Genomic DNA, 22,541 nt, shown 5'->3' on the forward strand with positions numbered 1-22,541 from the left:
GGACTTAAGATAGTTTTATTAGTTATAATCGTATCTAGCTACTTATAGAGGTCTTTATTATCCTTATATAACTATTATATTTACTCTTTATTATAACTAGCTACTTCTCCTTACTTATTATATCGATTAATTAGGCTAAAGGTTTATAAGCCGTTCTCCTAGAATATAAAATCTCCCTTATAAGATACCGCGAATTCCTCTATCTACTCTATAATTTCCCTTTCCTAGGATATAAATCTCGGACCTAATATAGTAAGCTTAATATCCCGCTTATTTAGTACTTAGATATTAAGGAAATAGTCGTCGTTATTATTAGATAGAGTGGTATCTATCTCTTTTCCTCCGAGTAACGGAATCTTAAGATCGATTCTATTTCTATCCGCTAGCTTAGGACTAATAATCTTCTTAAAGACTTTTAATAGATTATAGTTATAATTATCTAGCCCCTTATATTCTAGTACTTCCTCGAACGCCTAGGCTTCGATAGTTAAGAATAGGGTAGTATTATATATTTCGATAATCTTATTATAGATAGTATAATATACGTCGATATAGTATTAGAAATTCTATATAATTTCTTATAATTAATAAGATATTAGATTAGAAGGGGTAGCTTAATAAATATTACTAATAGGAAGTTATTAAGGCGTACGTAGAGTATAGACTAGTTAGTATAATACTCTTCTCTATCCCTCTTTCCCTAATATCTTACCGAAGTCCCTATTACGGAATATTAGGATTAAATAGTTATTATCTATTATTTAAGTTTTATAGGCTTAACGTTCTACTTACTACTCTAGATTAAGGATATATTAGCGTAAGTTTACCTAAGATAGTATATAGCCCGTATTCTAGTCTTTCCTTATCTATTAGAAAAGATATTCCGCCGTTTATAATCCTTATAACCGCGTAATATTTATATACTCCTTAAAGAAAGCCGTATATTATATAGGTATATATCTCTTTATAGATATACTCCCCTAATAGGTTACTTTAACTCCTAAGTAATTAATATCTAAGACGTTCTATCTAGCCTATTAACCCTTCGTAACTACCCTAAATACGACTCTAAGGTTTCGAATATTCTTATCGACTATCTTTCCTACTTCTAATCGTTATCTTACGTCGAAATATAATACTACTAGGATACCCTACCGTTCCGGACTAGGAGCCGCTTTAGGATACCGGTATAATACTAGGCTAATAATTCGTACTAATATCTCCGTAAACGGTTAATATAGGTTCTAAAAGACGATTATTATCTTTTTTATTCTTTACGTAGGGCTCGTCTTCTTCCGATAAGGGGCCTTTATCTTCGTTATCTTCGTTAATAAGGTTAATTTCTTTACTACTTTTAACCGTCCGGCGAACGTTTTTTAATCCCGGTAGGCGTCCTTAAAGCTTCTTTTTATACGCGGATTAGTCTTCTAATCTATCTAGCTAGATTCTAGAGGCGACTAAGGGGTACGATAAACTTCTCTTAGTAGCTATAGAAATAGTCGACTTATTACTTTACTACGAATCGGTTTATCGTCGCTATCTTATCTACTATCTTAACTCTTTAGAGGCTAGTTCTATATAACACTCTTAGTATTTATCTCGCTCTATAAGATAATATATACTATTTCTATTCGGTTAGCTTATACCTTAGCTTCTCGTCTCCTAGGATTCGGGGTATTAGCCGTATTAGGATTTATAGCGATCTACTAGAATTAAGTCGATTAAGAGAACTATCGCTATTCCTATAAACTATCTACCTATACCGAAGATTAGGATTATCCCTATAAGGATTTTCCTACGTTAAGAAGAAGTATCTAAGGCTATATTAATAAGGCGAGGAGGCGGAGGGTAAAAGGATAGAAGGACGAGATAGGGGGGTAAGAATATAGAGTTTTAATAAAGTAAGAGTTAAATAAGACTCCTATCTTAGGAGGGGGGGGTAAATATAATAATCTTTTCTAAGCTATAGAGATAATAATATTCCTTTATTATTTTTTATTAATATATTATTTATATTAATATATACTATTAATAATCTTCCTTACCTTCCCTCTCTCCTCTTTTTTTCTCTTTTATCTAATAGATATCTACCGTAGATTAACTAATTATTAACCGACGAGGAGGGCTATCGTTATCGCTTACCGCTCTATAAGTAGGGTAGGCGTATTTTATAATTCGTTTAGACGCTTATTATCTTCGCGACGATAATAAACTCGGAGATTATCTAGATAAACCCTTAATATTTACTTATTATATAGTCTCCTTACTATAGCACTTACCCTTTCTAGGTTAATAGATACTAATAGTCGTAGTCCTAGCTATTTTAGCTATATTTTATCCGTTTTAACTTTATCCCTTTAAAAGTCTCTAATTAATACTAGATTACCTTCCCGGAAATTCTCTCTATAAATCGATAACCGACTTCTCTAAGTCTTAGATAATATATTAATAAGCGCGATCACCTCTATTCCGGATTATCTTCTCTTACTATAATATATATCGTATAGGTTTACTAAATAGTTAGGGGTCGGATTATTAGTTCTCTAATCTTCGAGGGTAGTTATATAAATTAGACCGGTATTATAATACTTTATTTTAAGGTTAAATCCTAGTAAGAGTTCTACCGGCGTAAATCTATAGATACGAACCTATCGGGTATTAATAGCTAGTATTAGGCTAAGGAGAACTTCTCCCTACGTAGTAAGAAGCGATAAGTCTTAATAGTACGCCTTTTTTAGCGTAGAAGCGACTAGTTATACTAAATATTCGTTTATCCCTATAGAAGACGGGTAGTATACTAAGGCTATATACTAATAGATTCCTTTCTCCTACTATATCTTAGTAACTATCTTAGCCGTAAAATACGAGCTATTATTACTATATATATTCGCCGGCTATCCGAATACTAGAGTAAAAATCTCTTTAAAGTAATAATATACTACTTTAGCCGTCGCTTCTAGGGCCGGCTATACCTAAACGAACCGAGAGAAGTAATTAACTACTACTAGAATATATTCCGCGCCCGTCCGATACCTTAGCTTAATAGGTCCTAAGAAGTCTATCCCTACTATATTTAAGGGCTTAAGCTCTTAAATACTTCTTAACGGTCTACTTAGGTTCCTTAGGGCGAACCTCTAGTACGCGTTATACGTAGATACCTAAGCCTTAATATCCGACGATCGTAGGGGCTAATAAGCTTCTCCTATTATTCTACTTATAGTAAGTAATACTATATAGTAGCTATATTCGTTATAGAAGGCTTATAAGGTATCCCTAATTTCTACTTTAACTAAGTAGGAAGCCTATATACTATTTTTCTTCCGGAATATAAGTAGACCTTTATAATAAGGATATATCCTTATAGATAATACTTTCTTCTTAGCTAGTTACCGCTATACTCTCGATATCGAGGAGAGGAGATCCGTTTCTTCTTATAAAGTCTCGACGACTCTATAATATATTTTCGATTAATAGTATACTTACTATAGATCTATATTAGCCTATCCTTTCTATAGACGCTAGTATATAGGGATCGGTTATATATATTCTTCTATATCTTAGCGGCTATTATAAGTTATATAGACTAGATCGGGTATATAGTCTTAGACTATACTATATATTATTAATCTCTTAGGTATTCTACTTAAACCGTCTATTAGTCCTATTAGCGGGTCCGTATTAGATCGATAATAAACGATATAATCGTATTCGCTTAACCTACTTTCCTATTAGATAATACGAGTATTACCTTCCGAGCCTTTTACTAGGATAGATTTAAGCGTACTATAGTCTATATAAAGTATAATTAGGAATTTACTATCTATAATTATCTAACGAACTTCGGCTAGGTATTTAATAATAGTAAGATATTCGCGCTTAGGATTTAAATACCTAGTTTCGGTATCTATAAGATAAAACGATAGGAATATAACTATATATTTATAATCCTTATATTAAGCGTCTACTACCGTATCCGGGGGAGTATTAATTAGCTAGAATAAGACTCCGCCTACGCTAGTACCTAAGGTATCTACTACTAAATAGAATTATAAACGATAGTCCGTACTAGCGTAAGCGTTCTCGGCGATATATTTCTTTATAAACTTAAATAATCTATAGTACTCCTTATTCTATTCCTATAGTTTCTTAACCTAGGTTTATTAGATAGCGTTTAGCTATTAGAAGGAAGGCTTCCGATACCGTTTCTTTTTAGTTAGATCTTCGTCGTATAGCTCGAGATCGGGCGGGTCTTACTTTAATTTATACGCCTTAGCTAGGACTTAATATAGGTACGCTTTCTTTATAATTAATATATACTCTACTCTTCCTAGAATAAATCGTCTTAAGAATAGGGTTAACTATAAGAACCTATCTAGTTCCTTACGGTTAGTAGAGATAGGCTAATTTACTACCTTTTTATAGTAACGAATAGAAAGTCGAATCCTTTCCGGGCTTCTTTTAAAGCCTACTATTTCTAACGATAACTCGAATACCCTTACTTTCTTTTTAATAAGATAAATAGGTCCGAACGCTATATAGGGAAAGTATTAAGTATAAAGGAAGTTATATATAGTAGCGTAAGAAATAGCCGCTCTTAGATAATTATTAATAAATAGACTAAATCTAACTTCCCCTTAATTACCGATTATTATTTCTAGCTAAGGCGTTTCCTCTCTAGCCGGTATTAGACTAAATACTAGGTCCGTAAACTATAAGTAGGTATATCCTACGTTTTTTAGTCCTATACCTATTCTTCTATATATATACTACCTATAAGACGTAATTACGGCGGTTTTATATTTATCGCCTTCTTTAACTAGGATAGCCTAGTATCTATACGAGGTATCTATAGAGAAATATACTCCGAACTTAGCTTTAAGGATAATATCTACTACTTTATCGAGGCTATAGACTAGGTATAAATACTTTACCGACTACTTATTAAGAGGAATATAATTATATATAATCCTTAGCTAAGTAGGGTCTCTTTTCGGTAAAAACTAAGTACGCGCTCCCTACTACGATAATATTCTTATAAGAATTCCTACCTCTTCTATATCCGGGAAAGCCTTAGCTATAAACTCCCTTTTAGCCTAGATATACTAGGCTATTTTAGCTTAGACTACTTTCGCTCTTAGTTCTAGATCGATAGAGTGCTTAATAAGGTTAGTAGTTTATATATCCCTAACTAACCGTACGAAATAATCGCGCTATATATATAATAGTCGTCTTATATTAGCGCGGCGTTAGAGGGTATTAGCTTTCTCTCTAATTATAATTTTAGTAGTAGTAAACTAATTATTAATAATAGTCTAGCTTTCTTTACTTATTTTCCTCTAGACTAGTCTCCGGGATATTAGGAAACCCTTTATCTTATTTATATAGTATAGATTTATTTTATATTCCTAGATAGATATAGCCTATCTAGGTTAATAGTATCTTAGTAATATACCGTAATAATTTATCTATAGTAACTTAGTTTTTTTAATATTATCTTTTACGAAATCTATAGTCTTTTATTAATCTACAGGGTAATAGTTATTCCGATTAACTTCGAAGTATATCGATATAACGTCTATAGCTACCGATCTAAGGCTAGATTTAATAATATATTTAGTACTAGGGGGGTCCTCTTTATCCTCCGAATCCGGTAAATTAAAGGTAACTTTTTTAATAATTTTTAGTTATAGCTTATTATAATCTAACTTATTCTATTTCTCGGCTTACTTCTTTAAAGATATTTTTTCTTACTAATCTTCGCTTATTTCGTCCTATAATTAGATAGCGATCCTTCGATTTCGGTAATTAGCCCCTACCGATTAAAGGTTCTTATTTAGGGCGTCTAGAAACCCTCTCTTTTAGTAGGGTCTATATTCTTAGATCTATTAATTACTTTCTAGAGGATATTATTAACGCTTTCTTTATTAATAGTTATAACCGGTAGCTTATACTAATACTTAGCTAGAGCTACTAGGATAGGTAGCTTTACTATAATCCTATTAGTACTACTTAATATTACTATTCCTCGTCCGTAATCTACTAAGAAGCGTATACGATATATCTATTAGACTCTAAAAAGAATATTATAAGTTCCTATATCAATAAGATAATTATTACGACCCTCTACTAGGAGAGTGCCTCATAGGCTAGATCCCGCCTAGCCCTATGACCTAGAACCCGTGACCTAGTAGGGGTAGTATAACCCCCCGCTAGAGACCGCACTAGGGAGACTAAGTCCTACCGGGTTAGGTGACCTAGTCCCGTGACCCGCTAAAGGTTATCTATATAGAGACTACTAGGGGAACTTAGCTCTTTAGCGATTAGTTTACGAATATACTAACACCCTACTATTCCTTTACTCTAGTTCTATATTACCTACTAGGACCCGCTAGCACGCCGGTCCTAACATTCTAATCGCTAAATCTTAATTAAACTAGACCGTTAGAATACGCAATATCGATAACTCGATATACGAGCGACCGCCTAAGGGGAACCTTAGCCCTAATCGCGGAAACGAACGATATCCCGGGACCCCTATAACCCCTACTAGAAGAGGTAGAGATATAGGGAGTCGACGATAACCCTTAGGGAGGAAACCCGCCGGATCCGATAACCCCGACTAAGATAGATAAGGAGGCGGAACTCCGAGAGTTAGAGACCCTTAAAAGATATTTAGCTCTAGTAAAGGAGAAAAATAGGATCCGCGCGGAGCTATAAGACGAAGAAGAAAATATAGTAATCCTATAAGTAAGAATATAAGGATCTAGGATCCGTTAGGATTCGCTAGGTAGTATTACTAGCTAAACTACCTACTAATTACCTAATACTATCTATACGAACTCGATTATATCGTAAGGAAGTACCGGAGGCTATTTATCCTATTAGAAGAAAGCGAGGGAACTATATATACCCTATAATATAATAACGTATAGAGCTAAGAGTTCGGGCGAATATAATCTCTTTAAGTCGAACTAGGAAACCTTCTAGAATAGATACCTTAACTAGTTCGCTAATAACGTACGTAAAGTAGACTAAGTAACCGAGTTCTTAACGCTAAAGGTTAATATAATATAGATAGAATACTATAGGAATAACCTAGATACGACGTTTACCTAGTTAGTCTTCGAAATATAGGCGCTCGCTTAGGTTACTAACCCTATTAAGATATAGCGAGAAGCTAAATACGACTAGTAATAGATAACGTAAGCTAAATATTAGGATATATACTAATACGCCTTAAAGCTTACCGGACTCTATAACCGCCTAAAAGATACGCTAACTAGATAGATAAGAATCGACTATTTAGAGACGGATATCGTTAAGGAGGTATAAGATAAAGTAAGAAGGTTTATAGCCCCCGCTATAGATTAATAGGATAACTAGGTAGCCTTCTATAACTAAATTAAGAAAGTAATACTAGGTAGGATATTATATCTTAGGGAGGCTAGGAAGATAGCGCTAAGAAATACTATAGACTCGTAAGGATCTAGTAGAAGACCCTTTAAAGGAAATAGCGCCTTCCCCGTATAGTAAGCTATAACTACTATAGAGGGTAGAAAAGCTACTATAGGGTCTAAATAAGACTAGAGCGGAGATAGTAAATTTTATAACTTCTATAATAAGCCGGGCTACTATACGAAGGACTACTATAAGAAAGCTATAGTAAACGCTATAGCCGCGGAAAAATTAAAAAAATAGATAACCCTATACTATAGACTCCTATAGTATTAGGGATAGTTCTCCTCGGAGAATATAAGGGAGTATACCGAGTACTCGTCTATAATATACTAATATTAGACGTTAAGATTAGAGCCCCGACGGGGGTAGCTAAGATACTAATAGATAGTAGCGTAACCTAGAGCTTCGTAAGCTAGAAATAGGTAAAAGAGAACCTAGAAAAGACGTATATAATAAGTACCCGTCTAGTAAAAGCCGTAGATAGATATAAGATCCCTTTATATAGAAGCCGAGAAGTATAGCTTAGTCTAATAAACCGGAATAGAACCTATAGAGTTATTAAAATAACCTACGAAGCTATAGATATAATAATCTATAATATAATCCTAGGAATAGATTAGCTTAGACTAGTAAATCTAGATATTAACTAAGTAACTAGTAAGTAGGTATATAGAAATATAACCCCGTTAGAGGTTAAAACCCTCCCGCTAGAAGACTTTAAGGAAGAAGTAAGACTATAAGATATACTCGGAGAGCTATACTTAGACGTTAATAAGGTTATCGGGGAGTTTATAGTAATACTAAAGGTAATATAAAGCTCGGATAGGACCTCCTATCCGGTATAACCCCTAACTAAACTCCCGCTAGAATACTAAGATCTAGCTATCGTAGCGAGTAAAGAAGGTACTATAGCCCTTCTAACCTACGTAAAGTATAATTACGTAATTAAGCTAATACTAGGTAAGATACCCCCTTAGAGGCTAATATACGCACTATCCGCTAAAAAGTTAGAAGTCCTCCGCTAGTATATTAAGGAGAACCTCGAAAAAGGCTAGATCCGATATTTAAAGAGTTAATCGGGTATACCTATCCTCTTTATACCGAAGAAAGATAGTAAGCTTAGACTCTACGTAGACTATAGAGGGTTAAACGCGATTACTATTAAGAACCGCTACCCTCTACTACTAATTAATAAGTCCCTAGTAAGATTATTAGGAGTATAGATCTATACTAAACTAGATCTACGAGATACCTACTATAGGATCCGTATAAAATAGGGAGATAAGTAGAAAATAGCGTTTAGATACCGCTACGGATATTTTAAATATATAGTAATACCGTTTAGACTCGCGAATACTCCCGCTACTTTCTAGGCGTACGTTAATAGAGCCTTAGTAGGACTTATTAACGTCTACCTAGTAGTATATCTTAATAATATACTAATCTTCTCGAAGGACGAGGAGACCTACGTATACTACGTCCGAGAAGTGCTAGAACGCCTAATTAAGTAGAGGTTATTTATTAAACCTAGTAAGTATATATTCTACGTAGAGAGGGTTAACTTCTTAGGCTTTATTATCTCCCGCTATAGAGTTACTATAGACCCTACCCGAGTAGAAACGATAAGCTAGTAGCTAGAGCCGACTTATATCTTCGACGTATAGTAGTTCGTAGGCTTCGCTAACTTCTACTAACGTTTTATTAGGAAATAGTCGATAATTAGCGCCCCCCTTAACGATCTAATTAAGGGGCTAGACGTATAAAAGAAGGGAAGAAATAAATACTAGGAAGGGTTCGTCTTTATAGAAGAAGCGCGAGAAGCTTTTAAAAGGACTAAGACCGCTTTCTAGACTACGCTAATACTTATATATTTCGACACTATATTAAAAACTATAATAGAAACGGATATATTAGGAGCTATTATCTATATAATTATATTATAGCTCTGTAAAGATAGATATTAGTACCCTATCGCCTTCTACTTCTAGAAGATACTAGTAGTAAAGAGAAATTACTAGATCGGTAACTAGGAAATACTAATAATCTTTATAGGGTTTAAGGAATAGCGCTACTTCCTTAAAGGAAATAAGTACTTAATTATAGTAATAACGGATTACGCTAATCTTATCTAATTTATAATAACTAAGGAGCTTATAAGACGCTAGATACGCTAGGTAGAATACCTCGTAGGTTTTAACTTCGTTATTATATTCCGCCTAGGGAAAACGAACCCTATAGACGCTCTTAGTAGACGACCTAACTATATAATAGACGAGCTACCGGACGCTATAAGTTATAATATCTTTATATAAAGACTTAAGAAGACTATCGGTAAAAGCGCTAGTTACTAAAGGGATCTACGGGGTACGATATACTTAGACGCTATAATAACTATAGTATATATAGAGATCCCTACTAAGCCCGCGACGAATAGACTACCGAGTCGAAAGAAGGTACGCGAAGTAGCTAAAGGAGAAACCGTATATACCTACGAGCCGCTAGAAACTATAGTAGAACTTATACTTAAGATATAGGCGAAGAATAAGTTCTATAGGAATACGCTTAGAAGGGTACGGGAAACCGGCGACTTTAAATAACCCCTAAAGATATATTAGAGCGTAAGGAGCTAGGATAGACTACTAAGATATAATAACTACGTCTATATTCCCGAAGACGAACCCGTAATCTACTAGGAAATTATAAGGATCTACTATAACGATCTATAGGTAGGCTATTATACGAGGAAAAGAACGCTATAGGCTATTAGATATAAATACTAGTAGAAAACCCTTATTAAGGATATATAGGACTATATCCTTATATACTAGATTTACTAGTCTAATACTATTAAATACTATAAGCTATATAGACTACTCGAACTACTACTAGTACTAGAGAGACTAGGCTAGTAGATAAGTATAGACTTTATTATAGGCCTACTACCCTTAAAATAAAAGGGGAAGGCCTATAACGTAATTATAGTTATAGTTGATCTATTCTTAAAATATTCCCTCTATATTTCCTATACTAAGGACGTAGACTTACTAGAACTTATAACCTTATTTTACGAAAAGGTTATACCCCTATAGAGAATACTAAAAAACCTCGTTAGTAATAGAGGTACCGTCTTTATATTAAAATTCTAGAGCTATTTCTACTACCTCTTTACTATAAAACGTAGACTATTAATAGCCTACTACCTATAAACCGATAGGTAGACGGAGAGATAAAACTAAAGTATTAAGTATTACCTATATAATATAGTAAGCTAGTACTAGGATAACTAGATAAGATAGATCCCCCTTATATAGATCGTCTATAATACTACTACCTATAGCGTACTAAAAATATCCTTAGCCGAAGTATTACTAGGATTCCGACCGGAACTAAGAACGTTAATACTAGATAGGAAGATAGAAATCTATAATAACGCTAAAAGCCGTATAGAGGAAATACTAAAGATACGAGAAACACTAAGAAAGCGCCTAGAAGAGTTAAAAACTATAATAAAGCGAGCCTACGATAGGAAATATATAAAGAAGTCTTTTATAATTAGATAATAGGTTATACTAAGAAATAAGTATATTAACTTAGGATAACCGTATAAAAAGCTAGATAACCGCTATATAGGACCCTTCGCGATAGTAAGTATAGTAGGATAATAGATATACTAGCTAATCCTTACGCTAAGATACTATAAGATCTACCTTATATAATATACTTTAATACTAAAGCTATACTACGGAGATCCGCTAAAAGCTTAAAAGCGGCCCGATCCTATACTAGTAAATAACTAACCTAAATAGGAGATCAAGGAGATCCTTACCGATAACCGTAAAGGCGCCGAATACCTTATTAAATAGAGAGGATATAGGTATAAGGAAAATACTTAGGAGCCGAGAGAAGACGTAGAAGATATACTAGTATTCGAGAGCTACTATAATAAGAAGAAAGAATAGCTAGAGTGTATAATACGCCGAGGAAGATCTATAAAGAAGAAGTTAATATAATCTAAGATCTACTACTAGATACGTTCTAGGAAGATTAGAAGGACCGGAGTAGGCTTAAGAACGCCGAACCCGATAGCTAACTACTAAATAGACCCCTAGAAAATAACTAGCTATACTAATATATACTATAGATAGATTAGGGGAGGATCTAGAACACTAGTAAAGATAAGAAGCGGACGAAAAATATCCTAAAGAGACTATAGACGTATAATAAGGATATATAGAAGTTTATTACTAAAAAATAGAACGAAAAGTAATATAGCTAATACTCTCTAAGAGTATAACGTAATAACTACCTATACTAGACGAGTAACCTCCGAGATACGCCTATATCCTTACCGCTATATATATAACCTAGCCCGAGGAGGCGCCCGAAGCTAATCTATAACCCGACTTATTAATAAAACCTACGTCGAAGAGGGCGGAGGGGGTAGGGGGAGGTAGAAAGGGCGTAGCGTAAAGAGGACTAAAAGGCGTAACTATACCCGTATAGATATCTCGAGTTAAAATATTCCGCGTACCTTAAAACCCCTATATAATCGTAAGGAACGATATATTCTACGCGGGGGTAGTATAGGGCGCTAAAATATAAGTATTAGCTTAAGTGTCGAGTCTAGAATCGACCTAAGGAACGTTAATAACCGCTAATATAAGCGGAGGTCTATACTTACTATTATATAAGACTACCGCTTCCTTATATAATAGTTATACCGGGGAGTATTAACGTTAATCCCGCTAAGCGGAGGGATATATATATACCCTAGGTTATATCTAAGATAGTCTATATAATACCGATACTACGCACTCGTAGGGTTAGTAGGGGAGATAACGGCCGGAGGGGCGTAATTATTAATAGAGGTATACGTCGTACTCGCGACCGGAGGAAAGGGAGCTACTATAATAAGTCGAAATGACCTATAATAAGAAAAGCGAGACGACGAAAAGCTATAAGAAGAAAAGCGAAGCGATAAAAAGCTATAAGAAGAAAAAGCGAAAGGACGAGGAAGTATAGAAAGAAGAAAGCTATAACTCGAAGAGAGATAAGTGAAAAATATATAAAGAACTTAGATTATACGCGACGAAGAGAGATAACGCTTAAAGCTCCGAGTCTATCTACACCTTCCACTATAAAGATAAATTACCCTCTTTTAGATAGCTAGATATATATACTATTTTCGAACCCTCCCTATCTCGACTATAAGAGACCCTCGACCCCCGACCCTTAGCTACGAGGACGTAGCTCTTTAAGGAGGGGGAAAATATTACGACCCTCTACTAGAAGAGTGCCTTATAGGCTAGATCCCGCCTAGCCCTATGACCTAGAACCCGTAACCCAGTAGGGGTAGTATAACCCCCCGCTAGAGACCGCACTAGGGAGACTAAGTCCTACCGGGTTAGGTAACCTAGTCCCGTAACCCGCTAAAGGTCATCTATATAGAGACTACTAGGGGAACTTAGCTCTTTAGCGATTAGTTTACGAATATACTAGCACCCTACTATTCCTTCACTCTAGTTCTATATTACCTACCAGGACCCGCTAGCACGCCGGTCCTAATAGTAATATTTAATATATACCCTAATTCCTATAATATTAATTAGAATAAAGACGTATTGGGATAATATAGTTACCGAATTATTAGCTAGACTAATTTCTTTACTCTCGTCTATATAAACTATATATAGTAGCGATCGTACGGCTTTAGTAGATATTAGCTCGACTAAAGCGCCTCTATTAATTAATATCTTAGTAAATTTAACTTCTCTTACCTATACTTTAACGAATAACGGTATAGACCGCCTATTATCCTCTAGAGCTTCGGTAGTAATAGCTAGGGTATATATTAATCCGAACCCTATACCGGTCTTATCCCTTACCTAAGCTATATTAGCCTACGTTTCCTACTATTAGATACGTACCTTATAAACTCTAAATCTTAGGGCTATATCCTAGAGATACTATATTAGTTCTTTACGGGTAGCTTCCGATCGATCTAGGAGTTAGGCTATAGATAGTATAATAGGAATTTCGCTAAGGATCTTTACAATTAAAAACCTCTCTCTACTACTAATAACTTAGATTAGTCTAGGCACCTTAGGTAGATTAGTATTAATTTAAACCCGCTCTTTACGGTAAGTAGTAGTAACTATAGAATAGTCTAGGTAATTCTAATAGATAGTTTTATATACCTATTCTTTAGTAGCGCTTATCTAGCTTCCTAACGGTCCTAGGGTAGGGCTTCGGTCCCGTATTATATTAGGCGAACTACTATCCTTAATTATTAGATCCGATATATAAAACCTTTCTATAGGACGAATATTCTATAATACTTATTTTTTATATAAGCGCTCGAAACCTTCTTCGCGGTATTAAACTATTACCTCTTATTCTTTATAGCTCTACTTATTTCGTCGCTTAATTCTTCCCTAAGTTATATATATATCGTTATATACTAGCTATTTTCCCTAAGCGGTCTTTAATATAGGGCGAGTAGCTATATAGACTATCTTACTATAGCTAGGTAATATATATAGTACTAACGAGTTAGATTTCTTTCCCTTTCTCGTATCTTCTTCGATTTCCTCTTAACGAAGAATAGCGCTATACCTTCCTAAAGAAGATAACGGTTAATATAGAGATAGCGTTTTACTTATAAGAGCGGCGTAGGCCGCTACTAGTTCCGTAGGACGTAATATACTTATACTTTAGGGATAGGTATTTATATAGTAACCTATTTAATAATATAACTAATACTCGACTTCGTTAAGCTTAACGGCTCTTTTTAGATAGGTCGATCCTAAGATACTTTTACCGCGGCTATAGCCCGCTCTACTAGTATTAAAACGGCCTTAGCGCGTACTTACTTATTATCCGAGGGGACCCTATATTTATAGGCGTTCTTTTAGTAGTTACTTAATCCCTTTTACTATAATAGGTAGTACTTAGCATATCGAATCCTTATATATCGATAGGAATTAAACGGGCTTAGTTTCTATAAAATCCTCTTCGTTATCTAAATATATCCCGATAATATGACCTTATATAAATTAATATAAAATATTATTATAATCTCGGAGATAGTATAGTAATATTTTCCGGTATCCTTTATTTTAGAGGCCTTAGACTACTCTCCGCCCGAAGAAACTCTTTAGCGAGCTATACCGGTTATAGAACTCGTTATAATACGAAATATATTCGTTAACTATTTCTTTTTCTCCTTAACGCTAGCTATTATAAAGAGCTTCTATCCGGACCTAATACGCTATTTCGTCTTCCGCTAGAACGGTAAATCTTTTAATATATACTACTCTAAAGCGAGTCTAGTTACTTCGAGTTACTTTCTTAACTTATCTATACTAGGCTAAGGCTTAATTATCTATACTATTACGAAATAATAATTTATATTCTTCTTCGATTTCCTCCTAAAGCGCTTATTACTCCTTAGTTAGTCCGACTTACTAGTTATTACTATAATAGTAAATATTTTTATTAGCTATAGTAGTCTTTCTAGCGAACTCTCTATATATAATAGATTTAATATCTCTAACGAATTCCTTAGGGTCCTTAGTGCTATCCTAGCGACTATAGAAGGTTCGTAACCTATTATATTACGGTATTTCGTTATCTAACGCCTACCTTATAACTTAGATCCTTCTCTCTTTAGGGTTATCCGCGTATTACTCGCGGTAAGGAGGTTATATTATTTCTTCCGACCCTCCTTCCTTATTAGTAGAGTCCTCGATAACTAAGCCGAATAAATCCTTACGTACCGCCGTTAGGTAATATTTATTAGCGTACTTACCGCTTCCTCTTCGAGTACCGTATCTTTCTACTATATCCTAGACTCTCTTATAGTTAAATAGCGTTAGAGATACTTCTTAGCGAGATAGATTACTATCTATCTAATCCGGACGGATTAATAACCGCTATTAATAATTTTTTTTCCTTTCGATTAAGGGTACGCTTCTATTAGCGTTAGAAACCCCCCCCTCTAGAACTACTACTCTATCGGAGGAAATCTAAGGCCTCTACTCCTCGGCGTCTCTTCTTAGCTAACTAGACGTGCGTCTACTAGATAGGATAGGATCGTCGGCGTGACTCGGAAGAGCTAAGATAATTTTCTTCTTCTTACGATAGTATTCTGACTAGTAGTAAATAGAACTCCTTCTTGATGATAAATGAAGATGGATCTTGATGACCGATGGTATTTCTCAATATCTGCACGATGATGGGTAAAGACAGGAAATTGGGAAGGATGCCCCTCCCTACTAAAAATATTGCCCCTATGTTGGGCGGTGAGTCCCTCATAGACCCGTCCCGTGATTCCTCTCCGTCACATTTCAAGGTTATACCTGCACTGTCTTGAAACATTTATTATTGACTCGCTCCATGGAGTCTTGAAGGGCATAATGGAGTTCAATTTCTTATAATATCTTCTAGTTCAATTTACAGTGCAGTGGTGGTGGATATTCGATGTCGCCATCCGCGCAACTTCCGATACCGCTTCCTTCATACTTGTAGTTTCCATCACACTCACTCAGCACACCTCTTATCCCCCCAGCATGCCGTTCCTTAACGAGTCTGAGCCATGCCCCGAGAAACCTGCCTTCGAGCAACTTGTGGAAGACCTCAGCACAGCCTTAGGGCCGAGCTCGGGGCTTGATTCTAGCGATGTCGACCCCATGGAAATCCAACTTTTGATGGAGAAATACGTCTCGAATCCGGATGAATGGGCTTCATTTGCGTTAGGGGATGCAAGTAGGACATACACAAGAAATCTGATTGACGAAGGAAATGGCAAGAGTAATTTGGTATAGGCATTGTTGCTCTTCATCCCAAGTTGGTACATTGCTTAACTGACTCGTATAGCTGATCCTCGTATGGAGCCCTGGGAAAGGAAGCGCAATCCATGACCATGCCAAAGCACATTGCGTGATGAAGGTAAGTTCTCTTGAGACAATTGACTGGTAGACGCTAATTTCAAAACAGATCCTCAAGGGCAAACTACAAGAAGACCTATACTCGTGGCCCGACCAAGCGCAGATTGCGAATGGCCAAACTTCACCACCTCGGCTCACGAAGCAAACCATCTTCGGCGAGAACCAAGTGACCTATATGTCTGACAAGCTTGGTCTGCATCGCATATCCAACCCGGACCCGGTCAACTTCGCCATCTCACTCCATCGTAGGTGATATTTTTTGTGATTATAGGTTTGAGTCGAAGCTAATTCGTCAGTTTACACACCACCCAACGCCGCAATCCACGGATTTGGCATTTACGATGAACGGACTGGCAAAGCCAGGCACATCAAGCAGACTAATTTCTATTCATTCCGCGGTCAGCGGCTCGATGATAGACAGAACTAAACCTGTCGATGTCAGCCTTTGGGTGGCTAGTGGGGGTTACAGCTATACGGCTTGAAAACTCTCACATGCGGCGCGTATAGCTTTAGACCGGTCTTTTCGGATACCCTTTTTGTACAGTGTATACTATGTTCAATCACCTATTCTTACAGCTCCATGTGTGTCAGAAGAGATCCTCAATGATGATAGGGCTTTAAATGTCATTTGCTCAGAGCATATTGGATTCATGTACTTTTTGTAAAAATGTTGATCATGGCTCTAATCAGGAGAAAAGCGCGTCTTTAGGCAATTGCTCTACATGAAAGCCTCGACATTCAACTCCAAAGTACTGACGGGATACTTCAGCTCATACTTCTCCAGCACAGTAGGGTGCAGGATACCGAAAGAGCCAATGACCTGTTCCTTGCCGTCAATGCGGATGTGGATGGAGGCAGCGTGACCGGAGAGGTAGGTGGGATCTACACTGTTAGCAAATACTTCAATTGGGGTTAAAGGGCACGTACCATCTAGTTCCTTGATATAATACTGGGAGTCGCCTGTGGCAGCTTGGCCCTCGGCGAGATAGTTAGTCTTGAGCATGGCCATGACACGGTCAAGAAGACCGTGGACAACCTCGAAACCACTGGTCTTGCCGTAGAAGGCGGCAGCGAAGTGTCTCTCGTTGCGGCTCTTGCGCTCCAGAGACATGTCCTTGAAGGCAACATCGCTGACCTCGAAGATCTTCATGGGAACAGAGTGGGCCTTGTTCTCACGAATGGTCTTGAGAAGACCAGGAAGCAGGCTGGTGCGGACAACCTGGAATTCAGTAGTCTTAGGGTTGGCGAGTTTGACGGCAGTATTTCCGTCATCCTTGCGGTTCAGCCAGGCAAAGTTCTCATCGTGTGAGCACAGAATCAGTGGCAAAACCTCTGACCAACCAGCCATAGCAGTTTCCACGCGGACAATATCTGAAAGCTTGTTGATGGGGAGCGGCTGAGCGACTGTACCGGAGATATCGGGGAATGCACGGGGCAGTGAGTTGAAGCCGTAGGCAATGGCCACGTCCTCCATGATATCACACTGGTGAAGAATATCGGCGCGGGTTGGGGGGATTTCCACGTTGATGAGGTCTGGGTTTGTGGTCGAAGGCTTGGCACGGAAGGCCATCTTTGTGAGCAGAGTACAGATCTCGGCGGGGCTGAGGCTCAAGCCACAGCACTGGTTGATGTACGAAACTTCAGCCTGGGTGGTACGGGGGGCAATGTCTGGGGTGACGCGAGTCTCGTTGTTGTGCTCGGAAACAATCTGGACAGGCTCAATGGTGAAAGGCTCCAAGGTGTATTGGGAGAACATGGTGACCATCATCTTGTTCACAATATCCAACTTTGTCTTGTCAAGGGCTGTGATTTCAATAAAAACATTGGTGGTGTTCAGGCTGATCTTCGAGTGATCGCCGTTGATAATGGGGGGCAAAGAGCAAACAGTCCGGTTGGAGTCATAGATGACTGGGTAGACTGGAGAGTCACGAATGATGTGCAGGTACTTGCCCAGCTGTTGGTGCTTCTCATAGAAGTTCATCAATTGCTCACCATCCATTTCCTCGGTCTGGTTCAATGGGATGAACTTGATGTCCTTGGGAGGGAGAGCCTCATAAGTGAAGGGGCCCTTTACAGTGTCCAAGTCGTGAGTTCCGATGGATACTAGGGTTCGTTGCCGGGCCAAGTTCTGGTGAAGCTTGTCTTGGAGAGCAATGAAGGATTCGTAACGAGCCGGGTCGAACTTCAAGTTCCGCAGAATGGCACCAGCAACAAAGGGTCTGATTTTCGTGGTCTAGTTTGGTCAGCTGAGGGCCTCCACTGGGCAGTAGTTTCAAAGTACTGACATCTTCCTTGACGATAATCTGCTCCATCTGTGCCGGCTGAGTCAACTTGTACTCGGGCAAGGGTTTCTGGCCCAGGAAAATGTTCAACATGAGCGCAATGCCCTCGAAGCACAGCAAGTCATATCTAAACTCTTAGCCCTGTATTCTTCCGTTTCTTGGGCATTGATGTCAGGCATACCGGTTGGCGGGGATCTCGATCTTGAGTTGCGGTGCCTCTTGCTTTCCATCAACAATGGGGCGGTTCGAGTTTGTAGTCTGAAGATATCAGCATTGGCCAGGATTCAGGTCTCGGTGAGTGTACATCTTCGTCAAGTTCGATTCCTATTCACAATTAGCCATGCCCCGCAAGGATATTTCCGGCCAACCCACCAAACTCGAAACACAATTCATCAAATTCCTCCGTGGTATACCTGCAGTAGTGTCAATAGAGTTCAATGAGAGAATCTCGAGACAAACGTACTCGCGGCCCAGCTCTTGGAAAAGAGCGGCCTTGTCGACCGAGATGGTGGGCATGGTGGGGGGTTGCGAATTCTGTTGGTATTTAGTGAAAGTTCCGGTAGAACACAACAAGACCCAAGAGGGCGACTCCAACAGAATCTAGGGAAAGCTCGTACAGGAATATAGGAGGGAGTGATCGGTGCACAAAGTCTTGGATGACTCTTGCGCAGGTGGAAATTCTGCCCGCAAGCCACCACCGCCACAGATCCCCCTCTTTTGTGACGACAGTATCGGTACGGTCATCCCCCTCCATATTCCAATGTTTATGTGTACACCGCCAGTATGTAATTTACACCAGCAAACACTCAAAGCTCGCCTGCCCTGCTCTTGCTACTGCATCATCGAAGGGGCCTTTTTTCTTCTCATTACGACCTGAAACAAATCTATTAAATTTTCTGTTGATCTGCGTGCTCTGCAATAGTCGAGGTATGCTTTTGCTGAAGGTGTCCATGCGGCCCAAAACCCCACCCTCGCTCTACAACCATCCATCCCCTTGCCATCTCGCGAAGTCGGGACTAATCCTTATCAGCCATCCCATTACCTCCTACACCTCCTCTGCCGAATCGCTGTCAGGTCCAACATTACCCTCTCCCCTTTCAGGACCGGGACCTGTCGCATCTCTCCTTAATACATACTCATATCCGCAATGGAGGGTCAGAACGAAAATGACGAGCTCTACCCCATCGCCGTGCTCATTGACGAGTTGAAGGTAGGCTTCCCGGGTAATGCAGTCGATATCAAGCTCACATTTATTTAGCATGACGATGTCCTACTCAGACTCAATGCCATCCACCGTCTATCTACGATCGCACTTGCACTTGGGCCCGATCGCACCCGGGAGGAGCTCATCCCATTCCTTGATGGTTCGTCTAGCCTTCAATCGCCCGACACCCCCGTCTAACATTGATAGATTCTGTCGAGGATGAGGATGAGGTTTTGACCGCGCTGAGTGAAGAGTTGGGCAATTTCACAGAATATGTTGGGGGTCCGGAATACGGGCACGTGTTGCTCTCCCCGCTGGAGAATTTAGCGGCCATCGAGGAACCGTTGGTGCGGGAGAAGGTAATGCACCAGCTGAAAGATTTCGAGCCAAGTGCTGACTTTTCAGGCTGTTGAATCCCTTAACAAGGTGTGTGAGCAGCTCTCAGAGGGCCAAGTTGAGGAGCATTTTGTCCCGCTGGTCTTCCGCTTGTCAAAGGCAGACTGGTTCACCTCGAAGGTCTCTGCGACCGGTCTTTACTCTACACCATACAAGAAGGCTACCCCAGCGCTGCAACAGAGCCTCCGACAACATTTTGGATCTTTGGTACACGATGAAACCCCAATGGTGCGACGACAGGCGGCGAACAATCTGGCCAAGTTTGTGAAGGAAATGCAAAGCCAGGTCGTCATTGATGAAATAATTCCTCTCTTCCAATACTTGGCGAGTGACGATCAGGACAGCGTTCGTCTACTTACGGTTGACATTCTCATTGCGATTGCGGAGGAAATCCCTAAGGAACAGCAACCCAGCCATGGTGTCCTGTTGACTTCGCTGCGGAATCTGTTTGAGGACAAGAGCTGGAGAGTCCGATACATGGTTGCTGATCGATATGAAAAGGTATCTTTCTTTTATCGAAACTCGAATTGTTGAGCCAAACTGACGTATGCAGATCGCTAAAGCTGTCCATGAAGAGGTTGTCACCCGCGACATGGTGCCCGCCTTTGTTAAGCTTCTTAAAGATACAGAGGCCGAAGTTCGCACTGCAATTGCTGGCCAGATTCCTGGTATTTTATCCTACTCTATATATAGCTAATACTTGACTAATGCAACCAGGTTTCTGCAATTTGATCGATCGCGAGACTCTGCTCAATGAGATTATGACTAGTGTGGAAGATCTTGTCTCAGACCCCTCTCAGCATGTCCGGGCATCTCTCGGTACACAGATCAGCGGGCTTGCACCTATCCTAGGCAAGGAGGAGTAGGTGTCTTCTCTATCAGCAACCATTCTCTTTATACTGACTGTTTAGGACTATTTCCCACCTGCTTCCCATGTTCCTTCAAATGCTCAAGGATGAGTTCCCCGATGTGAGACTGCACATCATCTCGAAGCTCGAACAAGTTAACAAAGGTACGTCCTTTCTTATATTTTCCCTGGTGTGTACTAACTTTTCGTAGTCATTGGTATTCAACCTCTCTCTCAGTCTCTTCTCCCAGCTATCGTTCAACTAGCTGAGGATAAGCAATGGCGTGTGCGCCTTGCCATCATTGAATATATCCCGCTCCTTGCTAGTCAACTTGGAGTCGAGTTCTTCGATGAGCAGCTGAGCGATCTCTGCATGGGCTGGCTAGGCGATACTGTCTTCTCGATCAGAGAGGCAGCCACCGAGAACCTGAAGAAACTAACAGAGGTGTTTGGTGTTGAGTGGTCAAAAGCTTCTATCATCCCTAAGGTGATGGCCATGGGTCAACACCCTAACTACCTCTACCGTATGACAACATGCTTTGCCGTTTCTGTGAGTTCTCGCTATTGCTATAATTCTGAAATATGATGCTAATTATCAGACTCTTACTCCCGTTGTCAACCTCGAAATTATTGAGAACTCGCTTCTCCCTATCCTGGAACGCCTAGTGACGGATGAAATTCCCAACATCCGTTTCAACGTGGCCAAATCTTATGCTGTTCTTATCGCTACACTGCGCCGTCTGCCAGCCGATAAGACATTGGTTGAGGTTGAGAAGTCTGAAGAGCCTATCACGCCATCCCCCAAGAGCCAAGAGTTGATCCAGTCAAGGGTTGTTCCCAGCTTGGAAAAGCTCCAGGAGGATGACGATGTGGATGTCCGATACTTTGCTACGACTGCTGGCGGCAACCAAGACGAGATGCAAACTTCTCCTTAAACTGGGCGCCTATTTGGCCCAATACCCAACAAGGCATCCTGTCGGGTTAGAGAATATCCAAGCGTCATTTTCTTTCAGGCGTTCTTAATGTAGAGTTTTTACATAACGTTTAGCCAGGGCAGGTAGTCAAAAGCAACTGCGCAACTCAGGATCTTCGGTGCATATAAGCCTAGCTATTAAGATGTGTTCCAAGGTTATATCAACATATACATACGGAGTATGTGTAGCTTGTATATCATTCCTACTATATATATGTCGATACCTAAACACAAGAGCAATCGAAAAAAAATACCGTGGCCTAGAGGGTGTAGGTATCGTCCATCTGGGCATCTGGGCAATCAAATGTGATTTATTTGTCAGCGAAAAGCCAGCCGAGCCCTGCCCCGGTCTTCAGGGCTGGGCACACTCCCTATAATCATAACACTAGATCCGTGGAGAAACATCGGTTTCTCGTGGCCGTACATTGAATCA

At 39.0% G+C, this 22,541-nt stretch overlaps 3 protein-coding genes across 3 annotated transcripts; 2 read left to right on the forward strand and 1 right to left on the reverse strand.

The window, feature by feature from the left end:
* Positions 1–16,028: 16,028 nt before the first annotated feature.
* On the forward strand, positions 16,029–16,833 carry N7457_009261 (putative cysteine dioxygenase Cdo1; the record flags this gene model as incomplete). Its single annotated transcript, XM_057180304.1, has 4 exons — positions 16,029–16,277; positions 16,336–16,407; positions 16,456–16,651; positions 16,703–16,833. The coding sequence occupies 4 exons, from the start codon at positions 16,029–16,031 to the stop codon at positions 16,831–16,833; spliced, it is 648 nt and encodes a 215-aa protein (XP_057028690.1).
* Positions 16,834–17,124: 291 nt separating this feature from the next.
* N7457_009262 (phenylalanine--tRNA ligase subunit beta) lies at positions 17,125–19,204 on the reverse strand (the record flags this gene model as incomplete). Its single annotated transcript, XM_057180305.1, has 7 exons — positions 17,125–17,288; positions 17,334–18,639; positions 18,692–18,815; positions 18,870–18,946; positions 18,993–19,012; positions 19,061–19,101; positions 19,152–19,204. The coding sequence occupies 7 exons, from the start codon at positions 19,202–19,204 to the stop codon at positions 17,125–17,127; spliced, it is 1,785 nt and encodes a 594-aa protein (XP_057028691.1).
* Positions 19,205–19,835: 631 nt separating this feature from the next.
* Positions 19,836–22,070, forward strand: N7457_009263 (protein phosphatase 2A structural subunit TPD3; the record flags this gene model as incomplete). The annotated part of the gene is made up of 9 exons (XM_057180306.1): positions 19,836–19,898; positions 19,947–20,052; positions 20,100–20,251; positions 20,298–20,789; positions 20,842–20,956; positions 21,006–21,150; positions 21,200–21,300; positions 21,348–21,685; positions 21,735–22,070. 9 exons carry the CDS (start codon positions 19,836–19,838, stop codon positions 22,068–22,070), a joined length of 1,848 nt encoding a protein of 615 aa, XP_057028692.1.
* Positions 22,071–22,541: the final 471 nt, after the last annotated feature.

The sequence above is a fragment of the Penicillium paradoxum genome, assembly GCF_028828445.1.
Source record: "Penicillium paradoxum strain IBT 22861 chromosome Unknown utg000007l_segment0_segment0, whole genome shotgun sequence".
NCBI lineage: Eukaryota > Fungi > Ascomycota > Eurotiomycetes > Eurotiales > Aspergillaceae > Penicillium > Penicillium paradoxum.